This window comes from Rousettus aegyptiacus, unplaced genomic scaffold (assembly GCF_014176215.1).
Source record: "Rousettus aegyptiacus isolate mRouAeg1 unplaced genomic scaffold, mRouAeg1.p scaffold_m13_p_2, whole genome shotgun sequence".
Taxonomy (NCBI): Eukaryota; Metazoa; Chordata; class Mammalia; order Chiroptera; family Pteropodidae; genus Rousettus; species Rousettus aegyptiacus.
Window position 1 is genome coordinate 5,879,236 of NW_023416295.1, and position 27,099 is coordinate 5,906,334.

Sequence of the window (27,099 nt, forward strand, 5' to 3'; positions counted from 1 at the left end):
CCTCGTCGCCGGCCGCTGGCAGCCTGCGCTCTGGAGGTCCCAGCCGCCTTCCGCACAGCCACACATACGCCGTCATTTGTGCAGAGACAACTCATATGTGGAGACGAATCTCCCGGGCTCACCTCGGGGAGTTTCCCTTCCTTGTGAAACCTGAAAGTCACAGCATGCCAGCCCGTAAAAAGAATCCGAGCCTCAGTGTCTACTGGGATCTCCTGCTCACCTCGGCACGGCACGGTCGCCAGGCTGTGTTCAGCCCGGACGTTCCTGAATGGCTGGGATCTGCGAGGGTTCTCTGCTGAGAGCCACCCCGAGCCCATGTGTGAGGCTCAGGTCCCAGCTCTGTAGATGGGACGCTCTGGGACAATCTTTCCTCCTGGGGCCCTCAGGAGCTCTGTGGCCCACGGGTGACCCGAATCCCTGTGGAGGCCTGGCACGGCATGGGGCCCAGCATGGGGTCAGCTCCTGCTGACCTTTCTTGCAGACACTCCCGCAGGGGCTGAGGCGTCTCCCCTTGCTGGCCCTCAGGTCCTAAACAGGAAGGCGTCCAGTGCCACCCTCCTTTCTGTGGGCAGCAGTTCTTACCTACACCTCAGAATCACTGGAAGCCACGACGGTCTTCTCAGACGCTGCCTGTCCTTGTGTGACACCTGCCTTAGAATGTCTGGCATGTGAGACGCTTCCTTTCCTTGTCTCGGTTTTCATGCCTCTGCTCATGCAGAGCATCTTGATTCTTTTCTTTTTCTTTCTTTCATTTTTTTTTTTTTTTTTTTGGAAGCTGAGTGAGCGTGCAGACAGACCCCTGAGAGGGTACAAAGTGTAGACGCTCTTTCTGGAAACACGCTCCCCATGCCCCGATTTAGTTCCACGGGGAAGGGAGGGTCGCTGACAGCCCGTCTTCCGACCTGAGAGAAGGACATCTCAGCCAGACGAGGCTGGCTGACGGCGGAGCCACTTGAAGAATACCGGGTCCCACCCCCTCATTTCACTGATGAGGAAGCTGAGCCCCAGAGGGGGAAGTGACTCTCCCCAGAGCAGTCTGGTGACCAAGCGGGGAGGAGAAATAACATTGCACAGCCTGCTCAGCTGCACGGACCACCGACAGGTAACAGCCCGCGGGCCACTTAGAGGAACAGGCACAGAGCCACGTCCTGACCTGGCTCCCGTGGACTGCAGGTGACGGTCCCGAGGCCGGCGGGGCCTTCATGGCCTGGACACTGTCCACACCTGCCCTGACTCAGGGGGCGGTTCCAGGTGGCAGGGGCAGCGGCAGCCTTCGTGACAGCAGCAGTAGGCAGAGGGCTCGTTTGTCCCTGATCACCAGTGACATTTTTTTTTTTACAAACCCTCAACTTCCTCCTGATCTGACTCAGGACTGCAGCATCTTGCCAGGGTGGGGAAGCCTCGCCGTAGGCAGGCAGCCGGGGAAGCTCAGCTCGCGTGCTACCCTCCTTCTCGGCCCGGCTGCCCGCTCCCCGCCGCTCCCCCGAAGTCTCACGGGGAAAGCACCAAGAGCCCGAGCCTGCAGAGTGTCAGAAATCACCCTGCAGCCCCCAAGCACGGTGTCGGTGGCACTCAGCCACTCACCGGCTGCGCTTCTCCCCCGGCCTCAGGGCTCCTCTCTGGGGAATGCAGCAATAGCAGTTTCTGCCTCCTGGGGCTCCAGAGCAGTCAGTGATGAAGGTGCTCGCCCCCCAGTGAGCACCCGGGAAACTTCCGAGGCTTCACATATTGTAGCTGGATTATTTTCAAACGCTAATCAAGGGTCTTTTGGAGAGGCTGGGAGGGGAGATACAGCAGCATGGGGAACCCCGAGGGGTCTAGATGCTTTCCTGAGAGTGGAGGTGGAGAATGGGGGGGGGTCAGGAAATGTCCACCCGAGGGGCCTGGGCTGGGCTTGGTGCTGCCCAAGGCGGTGGGGCCGAGGGGCAGGCGTGTGCAGAACGCGGCCCAGAGCTCAGTTCTGACCCGTTGTCCCCGCTCCAGAAGGAACACCAGGTCATCGGCTTTTATTCTCTGTTTCGCTGAGTGAGACCTTCCTGTTTGCTGGGAGGCACGATGATGCCCGGGCGGAGGAGACGCGGGCCTCGTCCCGGCGTTGCTACGGCGGCCGGGACCCTCAGTGCTTCGGCACACAGACCACTTTAATGGTCTCCGATCAGTCACAGTGAGGAAATCTCATCCGATGATGCAGGCGAATCAGGGAAGTGGACGATTGAAGGGAAGGACGAGGTTTTCAGGAGCGGAAGGGAGAGTATTGAGGGGAAAGAGATGTTCGGTGGAGCAGGGCGTGCAGGGGGGTGGGCGGTGGCCGTGGGGAGCTCCTGGACATGCCGGCTGTTCTTGCTGGTGACGCCGGTGGAGGCCAGGGTGGGGACAAGATGAAGGAGAGACTCAGAACGTGACTTCCACTGAGGCCTCTCACCACTTGTTTGACCATGGGTAGACTAGTTTCTCTGAGCCTCAGTATCTTTATCTGTGAAATGGGCATGACTGCCACGACGTCCCAGGAATGTCCCGAGCTCCCTCCACAGAGGACTTAGCACGGTCCCTGAGCTGGCTGGCCCCCTCCAGGCCCTCGGCCCCTCTCCAATCCGCCGGGCTCACGGTGCAGCTCTAGCAGGATGCTGGCTGGAGTCGCGGAGATTCCTTTCACATGCCATGTCCTCTTTTGTCCCGTGTCTTCATTTACCGTGCTTCCTAGAAGTCCAGGTCCGGCGTAGTCTGAGGAATTTATTCACGGCATTAGCGGCAGATAGCTGCGTGTAAATATCGATGTCCTAATCGTGGCGGCCCTGGCGGAGAAGGGCGTTCCGGGTGAGCATCCTGGCTGGGACGGCACCGGTCTGCTCAGTCTGCACCCCTCAGGCTGCACCAGCTCTGCTCAGCCGGGGCTGGGCCTCCCAACTCCGCCGCTCCGTGCGAACGAGGGGTCTGGCAGTACAAGAGAGGGGGGCACCTTCTTAGCCTGCACCCCTCCTCAGGTTGCCTTCTTCTCATGGCTGGTGTTTTCTGGAAAGTTCGGTCTGCAGATGCAAAGAAGATCGGCTTGGTCGGAGCCGCGCGGCCAGGCGTAGGTGCCCCACCTGTGCAGCCGTGGGCTTGGGGCTGTCCCAAGCGGGAGGCTGGATCCTTGAAGGTGTGGTCAAATGGGGCTACCGGGGGGTCACAGGCAGCTGCAGGAATCACGGCCCAGAGTGGGGCCGAGTTGGCAGTAAGAGAGCCAGCTCAGTGAGGCTGCGGGCTCTAGGCTCAGGGGGCTGAGCAGTGCTGTGCGGATGGGAGACCCCAGACCGAGGCCCCACAGTCAGAGGGAGGCAGAGCAGAGCTGAGGCCCCCAGACTCCCCGCCTAGTCCTTTTCCACTCACGGGATGTCTTCTTTCCTCGTCACCAACCCTTAATTTATGGACAGAAGATTCCATTTCAGGGTTAAAAAAAAAAAATGCCCTCCACATGTGTAAATTCCCTCGACAACATTCTGGATAAATGGATCTCCTGCCTTTGCTTGCATACCTCTGGTGACAGAAAGCTCACTCACTATCCTTCCAACATTTCAGTAGCGTACTTCTGACTTTATCTCTGACTACCGAAGAGACTACTGAAAAAAGTGCCTAACAATGCCTATTATATAGCATTACTATCACGGTCCTGCAGCAAATCGTTGTTTTTGTTGTCTGAGAAAGGAGAATTTTTGTTGTCTGAGAAGTGCCTCGAAGTGCTTGGCCGGGCCCAGGAATGGGATAAATTTGGTTGAAGACCCTTGTCCTCTCCCAAAGAGAGCACACCCCCTTGCTTTATGGTTCAGTCCTTGCCGGTCTTGCTCATTGTACCTTATTAGTAATTGGGCCGTTCAGAGCTCTGAATTTCTCTACTTGATCGACGACATTCTGAGAGGGGAGCGTTAAGGTCTCTAGCAACAATTATATTTTCATTTCTACTTCTGTTTTCATTTCTGACATGTTTCCGTTATGTACTTCTTTGCTGTGTTCATAGGGACGGAAATTAAGCATTTCGTGTTTTAATTATTTATAGTACCTTGACCTTCGTGGAGTCTGTGTTACTCTCCTGATTCTTTCTACTAAAAAAAAAAAAATTGCTTTGTCACAGTCCTTTCTTTTCTAGTGTCAGTGTGCCTGATAAACCATAGATTTTCCCGTCATTTTACGACTTCTACGCCTTTTTGTTTTATTTGTGTCTCTTACCCAAGAAAGACAAATGGGTTTTGATTCTTTTTAATGGATGCCCCTTTCCACAGAGAGTATTGTAGTTGTTAGGGAGTGTTATAATTATAATTGTTATATTCGTGTCAACTCCCATGGGGCAGCCCCTCTGTTTTCTATGTAGACAGTGCATTTTTCACTTTCAGTTTCTACGGTGAATTTTCTCTTTCTTTTGTCCCTTTAAAATAGACAAGATAATTTAAGGGTCTCACTTCGAAAATATTTGTTTGAACTTCTGCATTTATTTCTAAGACGAGTTCTTCAAACTCTGGATTTTATTAAAGGTTCTCACTTCCCTTTACTCACTCTTCACTGTCATTCGGTCATTTTGCATCCCTTTTATACCGTTCCTTATTCTTTATGTTATGCACAATTTTTACTATGTAATAGCTGACCGGTGGATAGATGAAACCTTTTTTTTTTTTTAATCATGAATCAGGTTCTTGATACCTTTCTCTCAGCTTTTAGGCGGTACATGCTTTCTCATCTGTCACTTGTAATGCTCTCTGTCCTTTTGTGCTTTGTTCCCAAGTCCCTCAGACGTTGCATGTTGAAAAGTTCATCTTTGACCTCGCAAGATTTATGCCTCATCAGCTGAGCACTGCTTAGTTCAATGCGTTTCTTTAAATTTTGTGTAAATCTCCCTCTTGTTCCCGCCTCGGGCACACACAAAATTTTCTTCTTTCAAAGAAAAAAGCTATTCTTATTTTTCTCCTTTTTTCCTTGCATTTAATAAATTTTTTAAAAAAATTAATGGTTTTCATATTATAATTAATTTAAAAAAATACACTCCCCTCCCCCCCAAAAAAAGAGAGAGATAAAGATAAAACATTTAAAAATCACCCACAGTGTAGCTGTTAGAATGCAACCAATGTTTGGCTTATGGAAAATTTTTTCTAGGTTTTTTTTTCTCTAAGCGTGGTTTGTCTTTTTTTAAAATCAGAGTTGAAATCATTCTGAATGTATAATTCTGTCATTTGAGGGGTTTTTACTTAACATTGTCAGCATAAACACAACATAGTCAGACAGAAAAATTTTCCATTGAGTAGATTTACCAAAGCGAAACTAAGCTTTTATTGGCATTTGCATGTGTCTGTGTATTTTTCGTCATCAGAAAATAATGTTAAAGTGAATATATTTCTGTCCATAATTTTGTCTCCTTTTGCATACTTTACTTAAGGTAAAGTTTCAGGATTACTAGATGAAAGACTACTATGATTTCTATGGTTTGTTATATGTTATCAAATCTCAAAACTTGTCTATTAAGTTGTGTGCTCACAGCATATCAGTGATTGTCTCATAAAACTCTTGCCAACTTCTTTGGTAAATCTGATAAGCAAAAATTTTATCTCTTTGTGAATTCTCTTCTGGGAACTATTTGTGCCTTTTACCTGTTTACTTATTATGGGTCTTGATATTGAATATTTTTAGACTCTTCATAAAGAAATACATCATTTATCTAACATATTTATTGCATTTTCTTTCCTCTAATACATTATTCAATGTTAAAGTTTTTTAACAAAATTTTTTTTTTCTAATTTTGTTTAGTCAAACCTGTTGCATTTATTTTTTTTATTCTTCTGCTTTTCAGTCGTTCTAAGTTGACAAAGAGCTTTTCCACTGGCTTTTATAAGTCGTCTACTAAATTTTCATCTAGTTTTTTCCGAGGTTTAATTTCTTGAAATTAATTCATTCATAAGTTTGGAATATTTTTTTTTTCTATTCGGTGTGAGATGAGGATCTAAGTTGGTTTTTAACCTCCAAATTGTTCATTGATAATGTCAACATCATTTATTGACTAAGCCTTCCATTTGTATTCTGTATTCTTATACATTATTTTATTCTCTTTCTTTTTTTCTTTCTTTCTTTTTTTTATTATTTCTGTTAATTGTCTTAGTGAATTATCTGGAACTTCTGGGTCTTGTTGGCAATTTTTACAAGAATGCCTGTTTTGTTTGTTTGAATTACCATTAAATAAGTTGGCCATTGATGTATTTCATTTAAATGACTTTTATGGAAAAATTATCTATTGATACAAACAGATGGCTTTTCATTTTTGCTTTAATGATACAATACATAATGTTAATAGATTTCCTAACATTGAAACGGTTTTGTGTTTCTGTGGTTAATCCGATTTGGTCATTTGAGCAATAGTTTTTTTCTGCTACATTTGTCATGTTTTGGTATTTGGGTACTTTATTATCATAATACAAATTCATTAACATTATCTTATGTTCTGAAATTATAGATTATGGGAATTATCTAGTTCTGGAAATTTTAAATAAGCTAGAGCCTGTTTAAGAGTAATTCTTTGATAATGTTCTTAGTTTCTTTCATGGTTATTGGTCTAATCAATACTTGTGTCAACTCTTATATCAATTATGTTAATTAGGTTTTGTCCACAAATCATCAAATATATCAAGGTTTTTAAATAGGTTAGCACGTAAATAATGAGGTAGTTTTTTCCTATTTTTTCTCCTTATCTAAGATTAATGCCTTCTTTCTTATTTCTAGTTATGATCATTTGAGTATTTTTTCTTGATCGTAGTTGTTAGAGAGATATATGCTTTACTTAGTTTACCATTTTCCTCCCCCTTCAAAAAAAACCCCAAGCTATTAAATTTATTAATTTTGGTATTTTCTTCTTTTCTAATTCATTAATTTCTGCTTTTATCTTTATATTTTTTTCTGCTTTTTTTTTTTTGTTCTTTTTTCGAAATGCTCAAGTTGAGTGCTTAATTCATTTTTTAGTTGTAAAAAAAAAAAGATTAAAGCTGTTATGTATTTATCTCTGAGAATAGTTTTGGCCACATCCTGTGAATGTTTTTTTAAACAACCAGTCCAGAAAATTATTGTTATTCTTGATTATATACGATTCATTTTGTTTTGTCGTTCTGACTTTACTTATTTGTAAATAGCCAATTTTAATTTTTATTTCCTAGGTTTCTTTATATTGTGGTTAGAAAATGTAGCCAACATGATTTCTACTTTTTTTAATGGAAGGTTTTATTTTTGCTAAGGGGATAATTCATTTTAGCAACTGTTTCTTTGATACTTGAAAAAAGGGGATTATTTATTTGTTTAAAACCAAATCCAAGAGCTATTAATTGTATGCATCATATTATTTATATAATTCTATCTTCTAATTTATATTTTGCCTACTTGCTGTGTTCCAATCTGTAGTATATTAAAATCTGCCACTTCAATGTAGCTTTCCCAATGGCTCTTTGAATTCTATTATGCTTGCGTACTTTTATACAATGTCATTCAGTGCATATGATTACTTAACTATATTTGCCTCCGTAATTTTTTCATTAACATAAAATATTCTTCTTAATTCTATCGTGTGGCTTTATTCTTTTCTTAAAATAATATTTTTAAATTTTTAATTATAATTGCCATACAATATTATATTAGTTTTGGGTATATGACATAGTGATTAGATACTTATATAACTCAAGAAGTTATCACCCCAATAAATCTAGTTCCCATCTAACACTGTACATAGTTACTACAATGTTGTTGACTATATTCCTTATGCTATACTTGATATCTTTATAACTATTTTGTAACTGCCGTTTTGTATTTCTTAATCCCTTTTCTTTTTTCCCCTGCCTCCCCAACTCCCCTCCCACCTGGTAACCCTTAAAGTATTCTCCATATCCATGAGTTTGTTTCTGTTTTTGGTTGTTGTCGTTTATTTTGTTCTTTAGATTTCACAGGTATGTGAAATCATATGGTGTTTGTTTTTATCTGACTCACTCTACTCAGCCCAATACCCTCTAGGTCCATCATGAAATATCTGTTAGTCCGTGTGTGTCTTTTAATCTAAAGTGAGTCTCTTGTAGGCATCATATGTAAATATCTCGTTTTCTCATCCATTCGGCTACCCTATCTTTTGATTGGAACACTTCATTATTTTTCATTTGACGTACTTGTTGATTGTTATGTAGTTATTGCCATTCTTTATTCATATTTTGATATACATTTTCGTCTTCTTCTTAAAGAAGTTCCTCCAACATTTCCTATAATACTGGCTTGGTGGTGATGAACTACTTTAGTTTCTTTTTGTCTGGGGAGCTCTTTATCTGTCCTTCGATTCTAAATGACAGCTTTGTGGGGTAGAGTAAGCTGGGTTGTAGGTCCTGGCTTTTCATTCATCACTTTGAAGATTTTTGTGCCAAGCCCTTTTCGTCTGCCAAGTTTCTGTCGAGAAATCGGCTGATAGTCTTATGGGAGCTCCCTTGTAGGTAACTAATTGATTTTCTCTTGCTGCTTTTAAGATTCTCTCTTTGTCATTAAACTTTGGAATCTGAGTTATGGTGTGCCTTGGTGTGGGCCTTTTTCAGTTCATCTTGTTTGGGACTCTCTGCTTCCTGGGCTTGTATGTTTATTTCCTTCACCTGGCTAAGGACGTTTTCAGTCATTACTTCTTGAAATAGTTTTCAATTCCTTGCTCTCTCTTTTCCTCTTCTGGCGTCCCTACAATATGGATGTCGTTGTGCCCGATGTTGTCCCCGAGGCCCCGTAAACTACCCTCGTTTTTTCTGGATCCCTTGTTCTCGTCGCTGTTCTGATCGGGCGTCCTCCGCGCCCTGGTCCCCTGTACTGCTGGTTCGATCCTCCGCTTCACCCAGTCTGTTGATTCCTTCTGACGTACTCGTCACCTCAGATGGTGCGTTCCTCATTTCTGACTGGTTCCCTTTTGTTTTCCATTTCCATATTTATGTTTTTTTCTCTCTTTGTTAGAGCTCTCCCTGAGTTCGTCTGCTCTCCCCCTAAGTTCACTGAGCATCCTGTAACCAGTGTTTAAGCTCTGAATCCGGTAGATGACTTGGCTCCACTTTGTTTGGTTCTCTTTCTGGAGCTTTGTTCTGTTCTTTCATGTGGGACACGTTTCTCTCCCCATGTTGGCTGCCTCCCTGTGTTTGTTCCTATGTATTAGGTGAGGGTCCTAAGTCTCCCAGTCTTAGTAGAGTGTTTTTTATGTAGTAGGTGTCCTGTGGAGCCCAGTGACACAGCCTTCCTTGGTCACTTGAGTGAGGTGCTCAAGGTGTGTCACTTGTGTGAGCTGTGTGTGCCCTTCTAATATAGTTGAGCCTTGGCTGCTGCTTACACTTTGATGAGAGGGATTGACCCTTGGGCTGACTGTTTGTGAAGACTGGCTGGTGAGGGGCTGGCCCTACACAGCAGGATTCAGTTAGCAGGGCTCTGGTGCCTGCCCAGTCTGCCCTTCAGTGTATCTTCCTAGATGCAGCCCTGGGTGGTGCTGTGGCTCCATCGTTGGTTGAAGTAGGCCACTGGGTGTGTCAGTCCAAGGGCCTCCTGGGAGAGGCTCAGCTGCGGGCCAAGTTCAGCTGCAGCCTGTGCACTTCTGGGGCCACCTAGTAAGAGTCTCCAAGCAAACTGCAGATGGCTGCCACTGTGCTGGCCTTATAGGTGCCTCAAGAGGCCAAGCCAGAAACTGAGGTCGGCTGATACTCGTGCTGGGCTTGGTGCTGCTCAGCAAGAGGTACGGGGCACACTGAGGCCAGATGTGTCTTCTTTGGGTTTTGTGAGCCTTTGAGAGATTTTAGGAAAGTCTACAGCATGAGCCAATTCAGGCCATTTGTGCTTGAGTGGGCCCATAAGTTGAGAGAGGTGGGATCTCAGAGAATCAGCTGAGTGGAGCTTGCGTTATCTAGGTTGATGGAGACTCAGATATAGTGGCCACCTGCATCCATAAGCTGAGAAGGGGGAGGGCTCAACCAAGGAACAATGGATATTGCCAGCACTTCTGTCCAGGATAAACCCACCCCTCTAGCCCTCTCCCTGAAAGCTGGCAACTCAATGTCTCCCTGTGTCCCTGGCACTCCTCACGCTGCTGCCCCTGTGCTGAAGCTCAGAGTGAGCAAGTCCATCGGTGGTAAGTCTGTGCGTGGGCCCCTTTAAGAAGAATGTCTGCAACTCCCGCAGTCCTCTGCCTCACTCAGCCACCATCGTGCTGATTTTCACAGCCAGAGGTTGTGGGGACTTCTCTGCCTGGCACTGGAACCCTGCACTGGGGAGTCCAGTGTGGGGCCGGGACCCCTCACTCTTCAGATGGGGAGGGGGCTCTGCAGCCAAGATAACTTTCCTAATTCTGGACTGCCACATGCGATTGTGGGACCAGGCCATCTTGCGTTTCTGCCCCTCCTACCAGCCTCAAGGTGACCTCTTCTACATGCCCCAAGTGGTAGGACTTCTGTTCAGCCAGATCTCAGGCGACTCCCAGGGATGATCGTTCTGTAGTTTTGTTATAATTTTGGTGTGGTTGCGAGAGGAGGTGTGTACAATATTTACCTTCTATGCTATATTGGCAGGTTTTCTAAAACGTCATGATATTTTAAAGAGTTAATCGTATCTAATGATTAAGAAGTGCTGGCCAAAGGAAGAGCAACTTCATTAGCGCATGGGGGCAAAGTCTGATCCCAGTGAGTCTGAGAGTAGAGCGGAAAGTGAGGAAATGCACGCAGCTAGTAAATTCAAGGCTACGATGTGAAAATCGTGGCTTTATTCTTAAATTCTATAATAGCTAGACATGAGCATTACCACTTTGACTTTCTGTTTCTATTTGCCTGCCATGTCATCATGGGACTTCTACTTTGAACGTTTCTCTGCCGTCAAGCGTATCCTTGATAGGCAACAAAGAGTTGGTCTTATTTTGCAATTGAACTGAAAACATTATTTTAAAAAGGGAAGGTAGAGATTTTTATATTTATTGTTGTAATTTCTATGCTTAGTTTCTTTTTTTCATTCTATCATTGCTTTGCTATGCGGTCTGATTTGTTTCTTTTTATCTTCTTCGGCAATTTTGAAGATAGGTATTCTGTTTTTAATAGTCGGTGGCTAATTCAAGGTTCAAAAAAATCTTATACATTAATAATCTAGAATTATCAAAGTAAAAAAAAAAAAACCAGAACAATAACTTTTAACTTCCTTTTGTGGAATAGTGGCCTTGTCCATCTCTATTATTCCCCATCATCCCCGCCTCCTACAACCCAAGAACGTTGTTAATCTATCTAAGGCCTTACGTCTTGTCTTTTTTTATAGGACACGGATCATTTCTTTCACTGTTTTTATCTTTTAATTTCAAGTCTGGAACTACACGCATCATAACGTGAGTCCCTTTCTATGGTCTCCTGCTCTTAAAGCTCAGCTCCAAGCTTTTCTACCTTGATGCTTTCAATCTCCACCGTTGTTATCTCTTTCAGGTCTAAACCTTGCCTCTCGGAGGTGATGTTTTTCCGAAAGCCACACGTACCTCAGTGTGGCTTTCTGGGATCTTCAACCCAACCGAGTATGAAATTCTGTGTCTACATTTTTCTTCCTCAAACACCTTCTGGTGTTATGTTTTTCAGAGAGGTTTCCAAGGAACTTGGTTTGTTTACTCACAGATGTTTGTAAGGCTCTTTATTAATGACATTTAAAGGTGTAAAGCGGAATATCGAGAGTGGCTCTCTTTCCATTATTTTGCTTGAAACATGTTTCTTCTCATCCAAGTCCTCATCTTCTCTATCGTTTGATTTAGCCCCGCCTCTCAGCTGCCAACTAACGAAGGTCATCCTGAGCCTTCGGGTCTATCCACAGACCTGATTTACTTGGCCCATGACCTTTCCTCGTTCAATTCTACTTCCTTCCTGGCATGAGACTGGGACCAAGGCCTGGTCAAATCTTCCCATGAGGCAAAGGGACCCATCATCCCTACTGAAGAAAGTTAGCGCACTACGGATGGTTCTGCTGGGGATGGTCACTGAGAATGTCACCACTGCTGCCTGTAACACACTAACCAGATTCCTACGTAAATGGGAGCATTGGGGCAGCCTCCGTGGTGGTCATCGGGTGGTCGCTCCGACCTCCCATCAGAAGAACCCGCTGCCTGCTGGGAGCACTGGTGGCCCTTCCGCTCCATGGTGATGTTGACACCAGGGTCACGCTCTCCTGGGGCTGCTTCCAGCCAGCGACCGAGCCTGGCGGGGGTACTGGACGGTGCGTGCTCGACCTGGGACTCCTCCAACAGGCAGCCTGTGCTCAGGGGATCCCTGCCAGCCTGGCCAAGATGTCCTCGGAGCCGCACTGGCCAGTCTTTCCGCCCAGTCCTTCCTTCCTTCTTTCACCCCACAGATGTCGGACTTGTTTTGTGGTCCGAAGCCTCCCCTTATCTGCTCCTACTCCCTCTTCCCTTTATCCTTCACAGATGTTTCCTCTGAGAAACCTTTCAAATGTCTCATACTGTCTTAGCATCTGCTCCTCAAGCGTCCCAACCACTCACCTTATACTGCGACCAGTCGATCAGCGTGGATCCCTGAACTGGCCAGGAGAGGAGCTTTCAATGGCCCCAGGCAACAGGTTAAGTCAGGGGGAGGTTGCTGGCTCCAACTACAAGTGACCTGGATTTTACCGGCAGCCCAACTTTGGGGGAAAAAAAAAAAAAAAAAGACCGTTTGATCTCTTACTGCAGCCTGAAGTCATTTTATCTTATTCCAGTGAAGTTCCTGATCTTTTTTTTTTTAAGATTTTTTTTTTAAAAAAAGACGGTTTCCTTGAACTTTCAGAGGGAATTCGGAGGATTAATTTTTCAGATTCTCTGTTAATCCCGACATTAACTGGAAGCATTTTTTTCAACCTAATTTCTTTTTGCCAGTTTCATAGAGTGCGTCCTCTGGCTTCAAAGATTACCCTTTGAAAAGTTCCCATTTGCTGTTTGTCAGGAATTCAAATGTGACCGTTTGGGTCTTCCTGCTGGGGAACGCTGACAGCCAAATCACATCTGTTTCCACACGTATACTCGCTACAGTCAATTCAGGCACGACCTGGCTTTCTAGAGTATATACTTTCCATCAGGCCATTTTTCTCTCTTTTTCACAGATTTTTTTCTCGGCCACTTTCATTCTAGTCTTCGCGTCAACAGCCATCTGCCGGGGTCCCCCATGGAGTGTACCTAAGCATGACCCAGCCCCAAATAGTTGCCCCGAGTTCCTTTTTGGTGTTCTTGTTCAATCTCTCTAAACATGAACTTTTTTCACTCTTATCTTTGTGGGACTTGTTTTTTTTTTTTGTTTTTTTTTTTTTGTTTTTTTTTTTTGCTATTTCTGATGTTGAAAGTGACTTCTCTAAAGCCGATGGTGTTGTAACTTGTTTCTGTTAGAGCAGGATTAGGTTTTTGTCTATTTTCTCATCATTTTTTTTTTGAAATTTATCTTGTTGGTTCCAAGTTATTCTAGCTATTTTTTAAAAACAGGCCTGTGACTATTTTAGCATATTTAGTTCCGAGGAGGCAGCCTACCAGCTCGCATCTATGCTGGGGTTTAGGAATGGCATTCTATATAGGATCTTAAAAATACTCAAATCTTACCTTCCCAAAGGCTGCCAAGGGAGCTGAAATGACAAGACACAATAGAAGAATGGGAATTCCCTCACCTCTGTAGCAAATCAATAAGTCCCCTGGATGTTTATGGTGGATATTTTGTTTCCCAGGAAAACCCTAGGAAAGAACCCTAAGGGTTCATCAATAGGCTACTGGCCAAATGAGTTGTAGGGTATCCACACAATGGGATGCCATGGTGCCATCAGAAAACAAAGTGTGGATTCATAGATGCTGATGTGAAACAATCTCTGAGTAACATTGTAAGGTGAAAAAGTAAGGGACAGACCTGGGGGTATAATAGTTTCCAAACATAAAAAAGAATCCTACATGTATATGCATATATGTGTATGACTCTTCTTTAAATTTTCTGAGTATGATATATCTATCTATATCTATCTATCTATCTATCTATCTATCTATCTATCTATCTACATACACTTGGAACATTTCTGGAAAAATTATGTTCAGTCTGTTAACCATGGTTGCCTCTAGAAAGGACAACTGAGGCCCTGGGCTGTGACGGAGGCTGCTGTCTTTTGTCTGTTTTTTTTGTACCGTTTGAATATCTTATCGACTACGCAGAATATTTTCTCATTCGCGTGTCGAATCCCTGACCCCCGGTGTGATGGTATTAGGAGGTGGGGACGTTGGCAGGGGACTAGGTCAGGAGGGCGGAGCCCCCATGAATGAGGTTAGTGCCCTTATAAAACACCCCGGAGAGCTCTCTCACCCTCTTTCTGCCATGTAAGGACACAGCAAGAAGTTGGCCATCTATAACCTGGAAGGGGGCCCTCACCTGAGTATGCTGCACCCTGATCTCCAGCTTCCAGCCTCCAGAGCTAGGAAAAATAAGTTCGTGTTGTTTATAAGCCACCCAGTTTATGGTATGCTGCTGTAGCTGCCACCTACCCTGACATGGAAATCCCACAATGGCATACGGCCCTGCCCCAACCCCCAAAGTGACCAGGCTCTTAGGTAAGACCTGGCCAGGGCCTACCCTGGACCCTTGTCTTTGGCTTGATTGGAACCCCTGACTTGACACCTCCCCCCCCGCTTTTCCTGCTGGCACCCAGCACCCCTTCGCGGCCACACCGATAGCCTTGGTCCTCTTGTCCCTGAGACCGGTTCTAGTTTTCTACCTGTCTAAAGAAGTTTCTTTGCCCTGTGGGGTCCTTAAGCCCTCATTTCATTCCCTTTGAGGATGTTCTTTCTTTCCTATTTCTCTATTTTCTGTCTGGTCTTCTCCTCAGAGTAGCAAGAGGCTGTAGCAACTATAGACTTTGTATCTTCCCAACTTAAAGTCCCACAGAAAGGGCCCCAAGTCCTTTCCTAGAAACTCAAGCAAGAGTTTCTTTATTTTTCATTTTCACATGGGTCATGTGTTCACCCCTGAACCAATGAACCAGTCACTGCGTCCAGAGGCGTGTGATGCACTGACCGTGACCAGCCATAGAGTCAGGTGGGGTCCACTCTGTCGGGAGTGTGGGCGGGGAGAGCAGAGAGACAAAGCACAAAGAGGAGCCGGGGCCTGGAAACAGGATTTGAATCCCCGATCCAGCTGCGGCTCCCGTGAGCCCTGCCCTAACTTTTGTGTGTTCAATTATGTGAAATTCTCTCTTTGCTTAAACTGATTTGGGTCAGGGTTTGTGTCGCTGTTACTACTTTTAACAGACGGATTTCTGATTGAAAAAAAAAGGGACAGATATTTATGCACAGTTCTGTTTTCATAAAAGGAAGAGGCACATGTGTGTGTGTGTGTGCGCGCGCGCATGCACGTGCGCACAGAATGAAAGAGTCTAAATGACATATATGAAAAAGTAACCGTGGTTAGATCCAGGCAGCAGGATTAAAGGTAATTTTTTCCTGTTGTTTCTAGTTGTCATTGAATGACATGAATTGCAGTATGAGAATGGGAAGTGTTTCTTATTCTTGACAAAGCCGTGTGAATCGATCCCTTCTGGAGAGTGAGATGAACTCTACCGACTCTGTCGCTGACCTAGGGAAGAACATGAGTCAGCTCAACAAAAGCGAGACGTGCTCCTTCGATGACGTGGATGAGCTGATGAAAATCACGCGTCTGGCTGTCCACATCCCCACCTTCCTCCTGGGCCTGCTTCTCAACCTGCTGGCCATCCGCGGCTTCCGCACCTTCCTAAAGAAGAGGTGGGCGGAGTATTCCGCCACGTCCATCTACATGATCAACCTGGCGGTCTTCGACCTGCTGCTGGTGCTCTCCCTCCCCTTCAGGGTGGTCCTGGACCACGTGCCGACTCCCTTTCCATCGCTCTGTACCTTGGTCGAGTGTCTCTACTTTATCAGCATGTACGGCAGCGTCTTCACCATCTGCTTCATCAGCCTGGACAGGTTCTTGGCCATCCAGTACCCGTTCCTGGTCAGCCACTGCCGGTCCCCCAGGAAGATCTTCGGGACCTGCTGTGCCATCTGGGTCCTGGTGTGGGCTGGGAGCATCCCCATCTACAACTTCCACGAGAAAGTGGAAAATTACATGTGCTTCCACAACATGTCCGATGGCACCTGGAGCGCCAAGATCTTCGTCCCCTTCGAGGTGTTTGGCTTTCTCCTTCCCATGGGCGTCGTAGGTTTCTGCTCCTCCAGGAGCATTCACATTCTGGTCAGCCATTGGAACCACACCCAGGAATGGGTCCAGCAGAGGGCCTGCATCTGGACGATAGCATCCAATCTGGCCGTCTTCGTGGCCTCCTTTCTTCCGGTCCACCTGGGCTTCTTCTTGCAGTTCCTGGTGAGGAACGGCTTTATCGTGGAGTGCAGAGCTAGGCAGAGCATCAGCTTGTTCTTGCAATTGTCCTTGTGCTTCTCCAATATCAACTGCTGCCTGGATGTTTTCTGCTACTACTTCGTCATCAAAGAATTTCGTGTGGGCATCACGGCCCGTCAGCGTTCCAGAGGCCAGCCGTCCGTCCAGGATTCGGTGACTACCAGGGGCTAAGGGCAGAAAGCTCTGCTCAGAGGAAGGAAACCCTAGCCCCATTCCAGGAGCACACGTCCTATTCCAGGATTTCGATGTGGACGATGACCGCCGCATTGTCCCTGCAGATGCTCGTCGAAAGCTGTCTCCGTTCATTACGCCCCCAAAGACCTTTCCCCCACACCCAGAGAGCTCAACGTAAATCACCCGGTTCTGGGAGATTTCTGATAAATGTAAAAACCCGGTGAATTCTTCATTTCTAAGTCCAAAATTCATGAGGCAGAAGAATTGAGAAAGAAAACAAGACCATTGGAACGAGGCTGTTCCCAACTCCCCCCTATCTTTTGGCTAGACTAGAAAATTCTGGAAAGGAAGAGAGGGAGGAGTTAGGAGAGAGAAAGAGGAAGGTTGGTCATGGTAGGAGGTGTCCTGAGCGGAGATGAAGTGGTGGGGATGGCTTGAGCTCCTTTTTACTTTGGGGGTCCCAGGGTGGTGCTTTCCAGTCCCTTCTGGGGCTCAGTTAGTCAATAACCATGCAGAGATACCGTAAGTGGGGGCGATCAGGCCAGAGCAAGTCCGCGCAGAGAGCGCCCAGGTTCCCTACGGGCTTTTGAAAGGCTTGGAAAGCCAGCTAAACCTTTCCATGCCCACGAGAAGGCTGCAGGAGAATGAGGGGGCTGGTGTGGCCAGGATGTGGTGAAGCCGTGGACACTTGGTAGAAGTAGAAAGAACCGAGCAGATAGCTGTTGGCGGCACCTGAGAGCCACAAGGGCACAGGATATGCCTGGGGAAGGAAGGAGACAAGCCAAGGGCCGGACGTGGACAGTCCCTTCCACGTCGTCACTGGGGTATCTAACCACTGCATGGAGTTTTAGCACTGGCCTGCGGGAGGAGAGGCAGTGGAGACAAGCCTGAGGGGGGGAAATCCCAGACGTGACCGTCTTGCAGTCTTGAACAGACTGGGGGCGGGGGGGGGGGGTGTTCCCTGAGTTTCCTTGTGAACGATGAGAAGGAATCAGGTTTGATCTGGTTCAGCCAGAGGCGAATAAAGAAGAATAAGGAACGTGTGTTTGTCTTGCCCGCCTGAGTCCTGGCTGTGGTCACAGGCGCATCTGGCCATGGTGGCACTGTCCACAGAGCTGCCCCTCTCCAGTGGCTGGGAGGGAGAAAATGTGTCAGCCAGGAATGGAGGCTCGATCTTGAGGGCACAGGGCGATTGGCGGTTCTTTCCTGGAAACAGAACAACTGAGTCACGGCTTGGTGCCGGCTCCTCTAGTGATCTAAGCAGCAGCAGCAGAGACAGCTTAAGGCCTCCGATGACTCAGCTGCTCCACAGAGTCAAACGATGGTAAGGATAAATTGTGGGCTGGTTCTGCAAGATAAAGAGAGTGGAACGAGAAGTCACAAATGAGACGAGGGAAAGGTGTTTCAGAAAAGCAGCCGCCTTCTACCTGCGAGATAAGAGGTCCCACCGCCAAGTGGTGGGTGGAAGGAAGGTGTCGTAGGGGGAAAGGGGGCGATTTAGAGAAAACTCTGTTGGGAGAAGTGGTGAGCTTGGGCGATTGCCCCAGGCTTGACAAGATGGAGCCCTGCGAGGGGTAGACGTGGCCAAGGACAGATGCCAGAGCTGCTTCCTGCTTGAGAATCTCCCCTTGACTGAGGACCACCCCAGGGCAGGAGCCCAGCCTTCTTCGGCCTTCCCTGAAGCTTACTCACTGGTTAGATAGCGCTCTGTGGGGCTGGAGGGGAGGGTGATGAAGAAAGTATGGGTGAAGGGGTGGAAATCAGTATGGAGAGCCGATTGCGCCTGGATCAGGGGCTCCCGCCCCACAGGCTGGGCCTCCAGGGACCAGCAGCCAGAGTCAGGGGCTCTGCAGACCCAGAAATGAGTCCAGCTCAGCTGCCCCAGGCTCTGACACTCCAGCCTCTGCCTGCAGGCTACACTGTCCCATGGCCGTCCTGGATAGAGGGACATCTACACTACTCTTAGAAAGCCAGACCGTTGTATCCAGCTGGACGTTTGTGGATAGACTGCAGTCAGAGCCCATGGGTGGGTGGAGCTAGGGACCACCCTTCCTCCAATTTCTCTCTTCGCGTTGGGAACTGGGAGCACACCTGGTACAGGTGAGCGGCACCCTTCATGCTGCAATCGTATCTACCAGACAGGCTTCCTAAAAGAAAAGGGACGGCCAGGCGCTAACCACATCATCCCCAGCGATGTTCACACACATAAAATCTCCGACCGTGGGCAGCATGACCCTGCCCGAGTTAGGTGACAGAGAAGGGAGTCTCGACCCGTGAGCTGTGTAACTACAAGGTGCAGGTTCTTGCAGGGGTATAGCAGTCTTGAGTTGATGAGACAACTGCGGGCTGGTGAGTGAACCTCGGGGACCCCCTGACAAATTCCAACACACCGAAGGGAGGAGAAGGACCTCTTCTCTCTACTTCTGGGACCCATCGTGGCTTATGAGGCACAGAGGACTCATTGGGACTCTCGAGAGTGAGCACAGGGTCCAGCACTGCAAGCTGGGCCGCTCAACAGGAGGGTCCAGCACTGCAAGCTGGGCCGCTCAACAGGAGGGTCTGAGGCCAAGGCTGGCCTTTGATCAGCACTTGGATCCAGCAGGCAAAGAAGGGGTAGAGGGTCAAGGTCAGGGTCAGGGTCAGGGTCAGAGTGCAGATTCAGCCAAGGGCCCAATCCTGTAGCAAGCAGCAGTCGACGAGTTGGGGAAACTTGAACTTGTGGAAAAGGCTGAAATTCCTGCTACAAAAGCCAGTGGGAGCTTGGAGATGTCATTTGGCCATAATTGTGACTTTATTTGTTCTCCTACTCTGGAAAACCCAGAGACGTGCTCGTTACTTGCACATGTATGAAACTAGCACAATTAATTAGAAAAAAATTATTTGATTAACTTGATTTGCCAATAAATAAATAAATAAATAAATAAATTTCTATGACACCGTGTGACCTTGTCTTAGGGTTATACTTACTGGGTCCAGAGGAGAGCTGACCCCCGATGGCCCTTGTGAGGTGACCCAACAATCATGGTCCAAGGGACCAAGAAGAGACACACTCAAAGCAGCCGCCCGGACGCCCAGTGTCAGATGACGGGGCGTTGCCCTCGGGCCCACGCCAGGACCACAGCTGGGGCCTGTCCCAAGAGGCCGGGAGCCGCACCCTGCAAGGTCTCGTCACGACTCCCCACTTCCGCATGGGTGCTTGGTTCTGTGCGGTAGCCACTGGGCGGCCACGAGCCCTGCTGGGATCCCGCCACACGGGTCCGCCCCGCCCTTTTCCTGCCATCTCGTCCTGCCCCCACCGCGGTGACACTGGAGCCGCCTTCGCCGGGCCTGGCCCCTCTGCCTACGCCGTGGCGCCCCGCCTGGAAGCCACGGAGCCAGCTCTGCAGGGTCTCTCCGCCGGGGACCCCTCTTTTCTCTGACCACTTAGCCAAATGAGTCCGACTCTCCCGGGGCAGATCTGAGTTTTCCTTCATGGGTCCCCACGTGTGGATCCAGCCAACCTGTCCAGACCTCCCGGAGAAAGTGATCTGCTAGATACTGGCTCAGCCACCCCTTTCTCCGAGTTCCCTGCAATCCCGAGCTCATCATGGCCTAGGTGCCGAGGGCCGACGAGCCATGGACATTCTTGCTCCTTGACAGCTGCTGTGGACTGAATTATGTGTTCCCATCTGACATCCACACGTTGGCATTTGGAGACGGGGCCTTTGGGAGGCGCTTAGGCGTAGCCGAGGCCCTGGGGTGGAGCCCTCTGGATGGGATTAGCGCCCTTTTCGGAAGGAACACCAGAGTGCTTGCTTCCTCTCTCTCTCCACCTGCGTACACTGTGAAAAGGCCATGTGAGGACATGGGGAGAAGGCGGCTGTCTGTGACCTAAGGAGAGAGCCCTCGGCAGACACTAACCTATAGCTGCCTTGACCTTGGACTTCCAGCCTCCAGTATTATGAAAAATAAATTCACGTTGTTAAAGCCGCCCATCTGTGGTATTTCCTTATGGCTTCCTGGAAAGGCTCATACAACGGCCATCTCCTGCTAACCCAGGAGCCACCTCCCATCCGGGCCCTGCTCCCTCAGGGACAAGGAATGACCCTTCCTCGGGATATCAGCCCTCAGGGAGCATTTGACCACAGAAAATGCTATCCCCAAGCTGCATTTGTCAACTATATTCCTCTTGGGACCCGATGAAGCTAAAAGTCATGGTATTAACGTCGCGTTGCTGCAATGGGCGTTTGGGATAGTAAGGTAACAGCCTCGTAGCAAGTTGCCCCAAATAAACAGCAACTGGAAAAATGCTTGAAATGGCTGAGACCTGGTAGGCGACCGCAGAAACTAATAAAGGTAAAGAAGAATTTTGTTGCTGGATCGGTGAGGAGAGAAATCGAGAAGAGCAACCATGCTGGTGTGAGGACAGCCCGGTGTGCAGGACGGTCATGAGGTGGGTAGGGCCGGGGGTGTCTCCACACAGGGGCCACGTGGACATGGTGGAGATCCACACCCCACACCGCCCTCCGTCCTCCCTGGTGGGCGGGCTGCACAGTGCACGGCAACCTTCCAGGGCCGTGGAGAGGCGGCTGGGGCCACCGTGAGGACCCCGTTGCTGAGGGGTCAGGGGACTCAAAGACTCACCACACTGGTGCCTTTTTTTGGGGGGGAGGGGGACATGCCTGAAGCTACCATCACAGCCACCCCTGGCTTCTTTCCACTCAGAGCCGGCTTCTCTAGTGAGCCCAGGACACAGAGCTGTGCATGGGCCTTGAGGGGGTGGGTATGGCTGGTCGAGGTGGCTGCAGGAGCGTGAAGTGGAAGGACAGACGTCCCTCCTCCCAGTTCAGGCTCGAGCACCCCACCCCCCGACCCAGAGCCTGAGAGAAGAGTGCTCCTCTCGGAGGCGCCGCTGCAGGGGCCACACGGCGCCTGACCGTGAGCCACGACCGGAACCTGGCCCTCAGCCCTTTGAGGTTTCAGAGGTAGGACCCGAAGGGCTGTCACTTCGAAGCCCGACGTCAATCCTGCCTGGTGCAGGGTCCCTGCATTCACCTTGAGGTCTCAGCCGGCCTTCGGTCTGTGGGCTGTCCCCTGAGCGAGCGTGAGCAGGTCGCTGTCCTCCGGGGAGGCCGTTGAGGTTTGGGTCACCTCCGGGCGCCTACGGTCACACGAAAGACACGCAGAGTGAGCTGCACAGTGTCCCCTGCAAAGCGCGTCCTCTGTGGCCCTGTTTCCAAGCGTCGTCACACTCGAGGGTAAGGCTTCTACGCACGAACCTTGGGGGACACCATTCCGCCCGTTGCGCGTGGACTTGCCCTGCAACCTCGAGGACGGGAAGTGTCGTGCCTCTTTAGTTTCTCCAAGGTGACGGCGGCCCGCTCTGAGCTCGCAGGCTTTGCCGGGATGCTCCGCTTCACCGTCCGCGGCCCCGCCCCCTCCCGGGACCCTGCACCGGTCCGAGGGCTGGTGTCGCCTGATGGCCACGCTATCTGCAGGTCTCAGCTGACACTGGTCACAGCCACAGTGTCCATCTAGCAGGCCCTTCGGCGAGGCGCCTGTGCCACGCCTGGGCACGAGGCTCCTGCCTGCAGCCCGTGAGACCTCAGCGTTAAGTGGCCTTTCTCCTGCAGCCATCCTGCCACTCCGAGGGGACGCAGAGGCGTGTCCTGGCTCTTCTCAGAACCATAGGAGCCCCGTATTTTCCAGGGGCCAGGGGAGCCGGCGCGCTGACCTCCCCGAGGGCCGCCACACTCCTCTGTGCCCGCGACCCCCGGGCTGTCACGCAGGCTTTGCTTCATCTGACCTCTGAATGCATGGCCCAGCCTCTTTCCCGGTCCTGGTGGGCAGTGACCCCTGCCCTCCGTGAACGGGACCCCTGTCGGCCTCGATTCATCACGTTTTCCTGAGCAACTCTGTGCGTCCACTCCTGAGTGAGACAGGAAGGACAGAACGGACGCGCGGCCCCTCCGAGAGGCCAGGGCACGCTTGGGGACTGGAGAACCGGGCGATTCCTGAACCCCCACCAGCGGCAGGCCTTATCTGTGGCGTGTGGTTTCTAAACTTGAAACAACAACAAAAAAAAACATTATAACAGCAGTTCAAACGTCAGGGCAGAGCGGTCTGATGTGGAAAAAGATAAATGAGGAGAACTGTGGTGGGCGGGCCCCCCGGCGCCCCCACAGAAGCCCCACCCCACCCCCGCCAGCAGCCGCACCAACCAGGGAGCACGCAGGGCATCCGGAGACCTTCGTGCAAGTGGGCGAGACTGCGGGGTTCCGGCGGTGCCCACGGGCACTCCTGCCATGCGCACTTCCTCCCGAACCCGCTGCCCTCTCAAGAAGGCCTGGCTTCTGCCCCACCCTGGGGTCACAGGGCACCCTGCAGGCCGTCTTTCCTGAAAAGCTGACTCTGAGCCAGAGCTCAGCCTGTGAGAGGTTTAAGGAGCACCCTGGGGACCAACACCTGAAGAGGGAGGGGACGGAAGCAGTGGGGGCCAGGCAGGGAAGTTGAGCTGGGATGCAGGCCCCATGACAGTCTCAGTCGACCTCGAGAGACCTCTGCAGCTATGAGCCGTCCTGAGTGGGAATGGGACCCCAGGCCCGTAGGCCCCAAATGTCCCAATCTCAGAGTAGGGTCTGACCTTGGACAGGTGGCTTCCTATGCTGAGGGCCTGAGGGCAGCTGGGCAGTCAGGCGTCACTGGAGGGTTCTGGGCTGAGCCATGCAGAGTCCATCGGGAGTGAGCGGGCCACTTGGCTGGATCGACTCTGGGGCCAGCTCAGGCCTGGGAGGTTTGGGGGCGGTGCACATATGGCTGGCCCCGGGAAGCAGAGCGGTCAGGTCTGAGGAGAGTGGGAAGCCACAGAGGGCAGAGCAAGTCTCCCTGTTGCAGGAAGAACCGCAAAATGGGCAGCTGGACAGAGGAACAGAGGCAGCTGGAGACCTTGGTGGCCAGTGCGGGGCCTTTGCAGAAGCCACACCCAGCATCTTTGCCTTGAAGTGCCTTTGGGACTCTCTGAGGGCACAAAGCATGCTCGAGGCAAAGCCCTGCCTCTAGTGGGGTGGGCTAGGGGTGGGCTTTCCCAGCACCCAAATAATGCTCCATGGCTCCCGGTAGCTGGCTATGCAGAGGACCAGCTGAGGAAGCCAGGGCACGGCGCCGAGTGTTCATGTCGCCTGCCCAGGGCTCTCTCCCTCAGATGGGGGCGCTCGGGCTCTGTTACGGACTGAATGTTTGTGTCCTCCCGAAATTCATCTGTGGGAACCCTAACCCCGGATGCGATGGTGTTAGGAGGTGGGGCCTTTGGGAGGCGACTAAGTCATGATGGGATTCACGCTCTTATCGAAGAGACCCCAGAGAGGAGCCCCCCCTGCTCCTTCTGCCACGTGGGGACACACGGCTAGAGATCAGCCTAGGGACAAAAGGGCTCCTACCGGAACCGGACCGTGCCGGCAGCCTGGTCTCAGACTCCAAGGCTCCGGAACTGTGAGAAATGACTGCTCGTGGTTCAAGCTGCCCAGTCTCTTCTGCTCCAGTCACCTGAACGAAGCCAGAACCCAGCTTAGTAACTGGATGCTAGTGAGACTGAGAAAATGTTATTTACCAAAATTCCCCTTCAGAGGGTCTGGGAGCTGGAAAGAACCAGCGGGACAGCGGGGGCACGTGTGACCCAGGGAATCTCCAGTAAATGACAGGAAGGTGTGCCTTGCGCAGCGCGAGTACCTGTGCTGGAGACAGGGAGGGAGGCCCAGGGCCCGAGGCAGCACCGGGAATGAGGGCGCAGAAGGATGTCAGCCCTGGCACGTAGGAGGGGCTCTGTTCCCCCTCGAGGCTGTGATATCGGGGTTCTGGTCAGGCTCATCCACGCCTGCAAGCGCAGGCAGCTGGGGTGACCTTGGGGACTGACAGTTGCTTAGTGTCTGTGAATCAGAGCAGGCTATGGCCACCCCTGATGTGCTGAATGCTGGACTCTCCGAGACCACGTACCACCCCTGGCCTGAGATAGCCTTGGGCAGCCCCCCAACACACACACACACACACACACACACACACACACACACACACACACATACTTGAGTCTGGCTCCCCCAAAGCCTTGGAAGCAGCCTGCCTAAGGAAGGTGAAAGCTTAGGGGCTGGGTCAAAAGGTCAAGGCCAAATCCTGACTCCTCCCACTCTGACCTCTGTGTGCTCATGGCCAAGTTACCCCACTCGGCGGCCTATCATGGTCAGTTTTAAATGGCTATGACAGCTCTACCTATGATACGGCAATGTAGACAAGGTCAGGCATATGGCAAGGGCTCAATAAATATTAGCGCTTAGAATTTTCATTCTCCTGTTAACAATATTTTTTTTTTTAAACAAAGAAGTAATTGGTTGTTCTCTGTGTGGCCATGAGCCTGAATTGATTTTGCGCCATGGATTCCTCAAGTATGAGAAGCTTGTGGATTTCCCCCAGCATACCAGTTTTAAATACTTAAAACAAAATGCATAGAATTACAAAGAAAACCTAATATACTGAAACACGGTTATCAAAATTTTAAAGATGTGATATAGAAATACATGTGCTTCTTAATTTAGGCCTTGGATAAGGGCTAGTGACAGGTTTAATAATTACAGTGATTTTGAATTAGTGATGAGCTGAGCTAAACTAATATATTAAAATATTTTTGGCAACCGTGGTGTGAGATGAAGTAGCTATAATTTCTCTTGGTGACGAAGTCTCAGGAAGTGTTTATACCACTGCGGTGTGATGCCTACAGGGAAGGAAATGTTAGTTTCAATTAGTGATTAGTGGAAATACACGCAGAATGTTTTCCCCCAGTTTCTGACCCTCGCCTCCGAATTTCAGTCCTGATCCCCAGGTGAAAACCTCCTGGTCTAGGCGGACGTAATAAGCACACCTGGGAACAGATATCTTTCCTCCAGAGAAGAGTCATTCGGGTGCCTGGTTTGTTATACAAACGTGGGCCACCAGGGTGCCATCCTCTTCCCCTTGGGGTGTGGGGCTTAGCTGGCCCGCCCCGGATGAATACAGTACTACTACTGTAGGGTGAGTCTCAGGGACTCTCTGAAAGCAAAGACACTCATATCCCAGCCGTGATCTCCGAGATGCACAGTTAGGCATACCTGCCCAGGTGTGCGCGCTGGGGTGATCCGAGGAGCAGAGGCAGGAAAGAGCGGGGAGGCTGGCTTTCAAAGTAATCGCGGTGTCTGAAGAGGGACTTGGCCCATGTGCCGTTGGGGGAGGGCTGAAGCCGGCTGGAATGTGGCTGGGCCTGGCTGCCCCTTCCCACCGGGCCGCCCTGCTCCGGGGGCTGTGCTTTGGGAAGTGATGGCTGAGTGTGGGAAAGTGGACTAAAAAGCTGTAAACCTGCACGTGGAACGCCCAGGGCACCCCGACCTCCAGGCGGCAGCACCCATCTGCTGGAGAGCAAGCTGCAACAGCGCCACCTTGTGACGGCAAGGAGCAACAGTAGCAGTGAGCGGTTGGGACCCTGCCTGGTGTGAAGAAGCATCGCTGACCTCCCCTTTGACTAAGGACGATCCTGGGGTCTTTGGATGATTTGGGGCAACCCTTCTGCCCGAAAGACACACAGGGACGGAAGCGATGAGCCGAGGCGATAAAAGAAAGGTGAACGTATTTGTAATCTAAGTTAACGAGGCGTGTCCTACCCGTTACGTTACCATCATCACGTTAAATATGGTATTTTATTATCATCGCCGTCGCTGCCACGTGCTGATGTAATAAGTTCCACTCTCAGCAGATGACCTCACCCAGCCTTGTGCGATTTAGTAGTCGTTACTCCTGGTTATAAATGTTTGGACGCGTGGCTCTTCCGCGTTGGAATATTTACAATAAAACTGGGAGAAAGCTGTAATTCGAAGAAGGAATTAAGAGAACGAAGGGGAGACGTTTCTAGGAATATCACTCATGCATCTGAGATCGCAACAAACAGCCTGCACAGATGAGGGGCAGAGCATGTGGAATCAGCAAGCCACGGGGGGAGGGGGGCAGAGGGGGCAGGTGCAAAAAGCGAATGAGAAAGCCCTTGGCAGAGAAAGGGGCTCAGGTACGTCTTAAGTTACGGTGGGTTCTAGCTCGTCTCCATTAGCCCTGGCCTTCTATACGATCTCCCACACCGAATAGCCTTGTGTCGGCCGTCCTTTGTGTGGGGCACCCAGGGCGAAGATGGAGAATTCCGCAGTTTCCCCCTGAAACTCCTAGGATGACTGTGGGCCACGCCGGCATTCCCGCTGAATGTGAGATGAAATCACACGGCCTTCTGTTTGGAGATGAAAGGAAGAGCGACTCCATAAGGCTGAGGACTTGGGGCTAGAAGCAGGTAAGTACAGGACCCCGCCTTCTGAGGGAACCGTTTTACAGACAGGAAACAGGTGTGAACGGAGGTATCGGTGGCACCAGCATTCTGATTCCCAGGGGAGTGCTCTTTCCGCGACACCACTGTTGGGTCACTGGGCCCAGCACTCCCGTCTCCCCACAACTCCAAGTTCCTCTGGGACTCTTCTGCTCCCGACAGAGG

At 49.8% G+C, this 27,099-nt stretch overlaps 1 protein-coding gene across 3 annotated transcripts; it reads left to right on the forward strand.

The window, feature by feature from the left end:
* Positions 1 to 770: 770 nt before the first annotated feature.
* On the forward strand, positions 771 to 20,988 carry GPR55 (G protein-coupled receptor 55). 3 transcript variants are annotated; one of them, XM_016134686.2, is made up of 2 exons: positions 771 to 1,102; positions 15,480 to 20,988. In XM_016134686.2, the coding sequence occupies exon 2, from the start codon at positions 15,573 to 15,575 to the stop codon at positions 16,569 to 16,571; it is 999 nt and encodes a 332-aa protein (XP_015990172.2). In that variant the 5' UTR covers positions 771 to 1,102; positions 15,480 to 15,572; the 3' UTR covers positions 16,572 to 20,988. The 3 variants fall into 3 exon arrangements, with proteins under 3 accessions (XP_015990172.2, XP_015990173.2, XP_015990174.2); XM_016134687.2 differs by lacking the exon at positions 771 to 1,102 and adding an exon at positions 9,404 to 10,123; XM_016134688.2 differs by lacking the exon at positions 771 to 1,102 and adding an exon at positions 9,404 to 9,730.
* Positions 20,989 to 27,099: the final 6,111 nt, after the last annotated feature.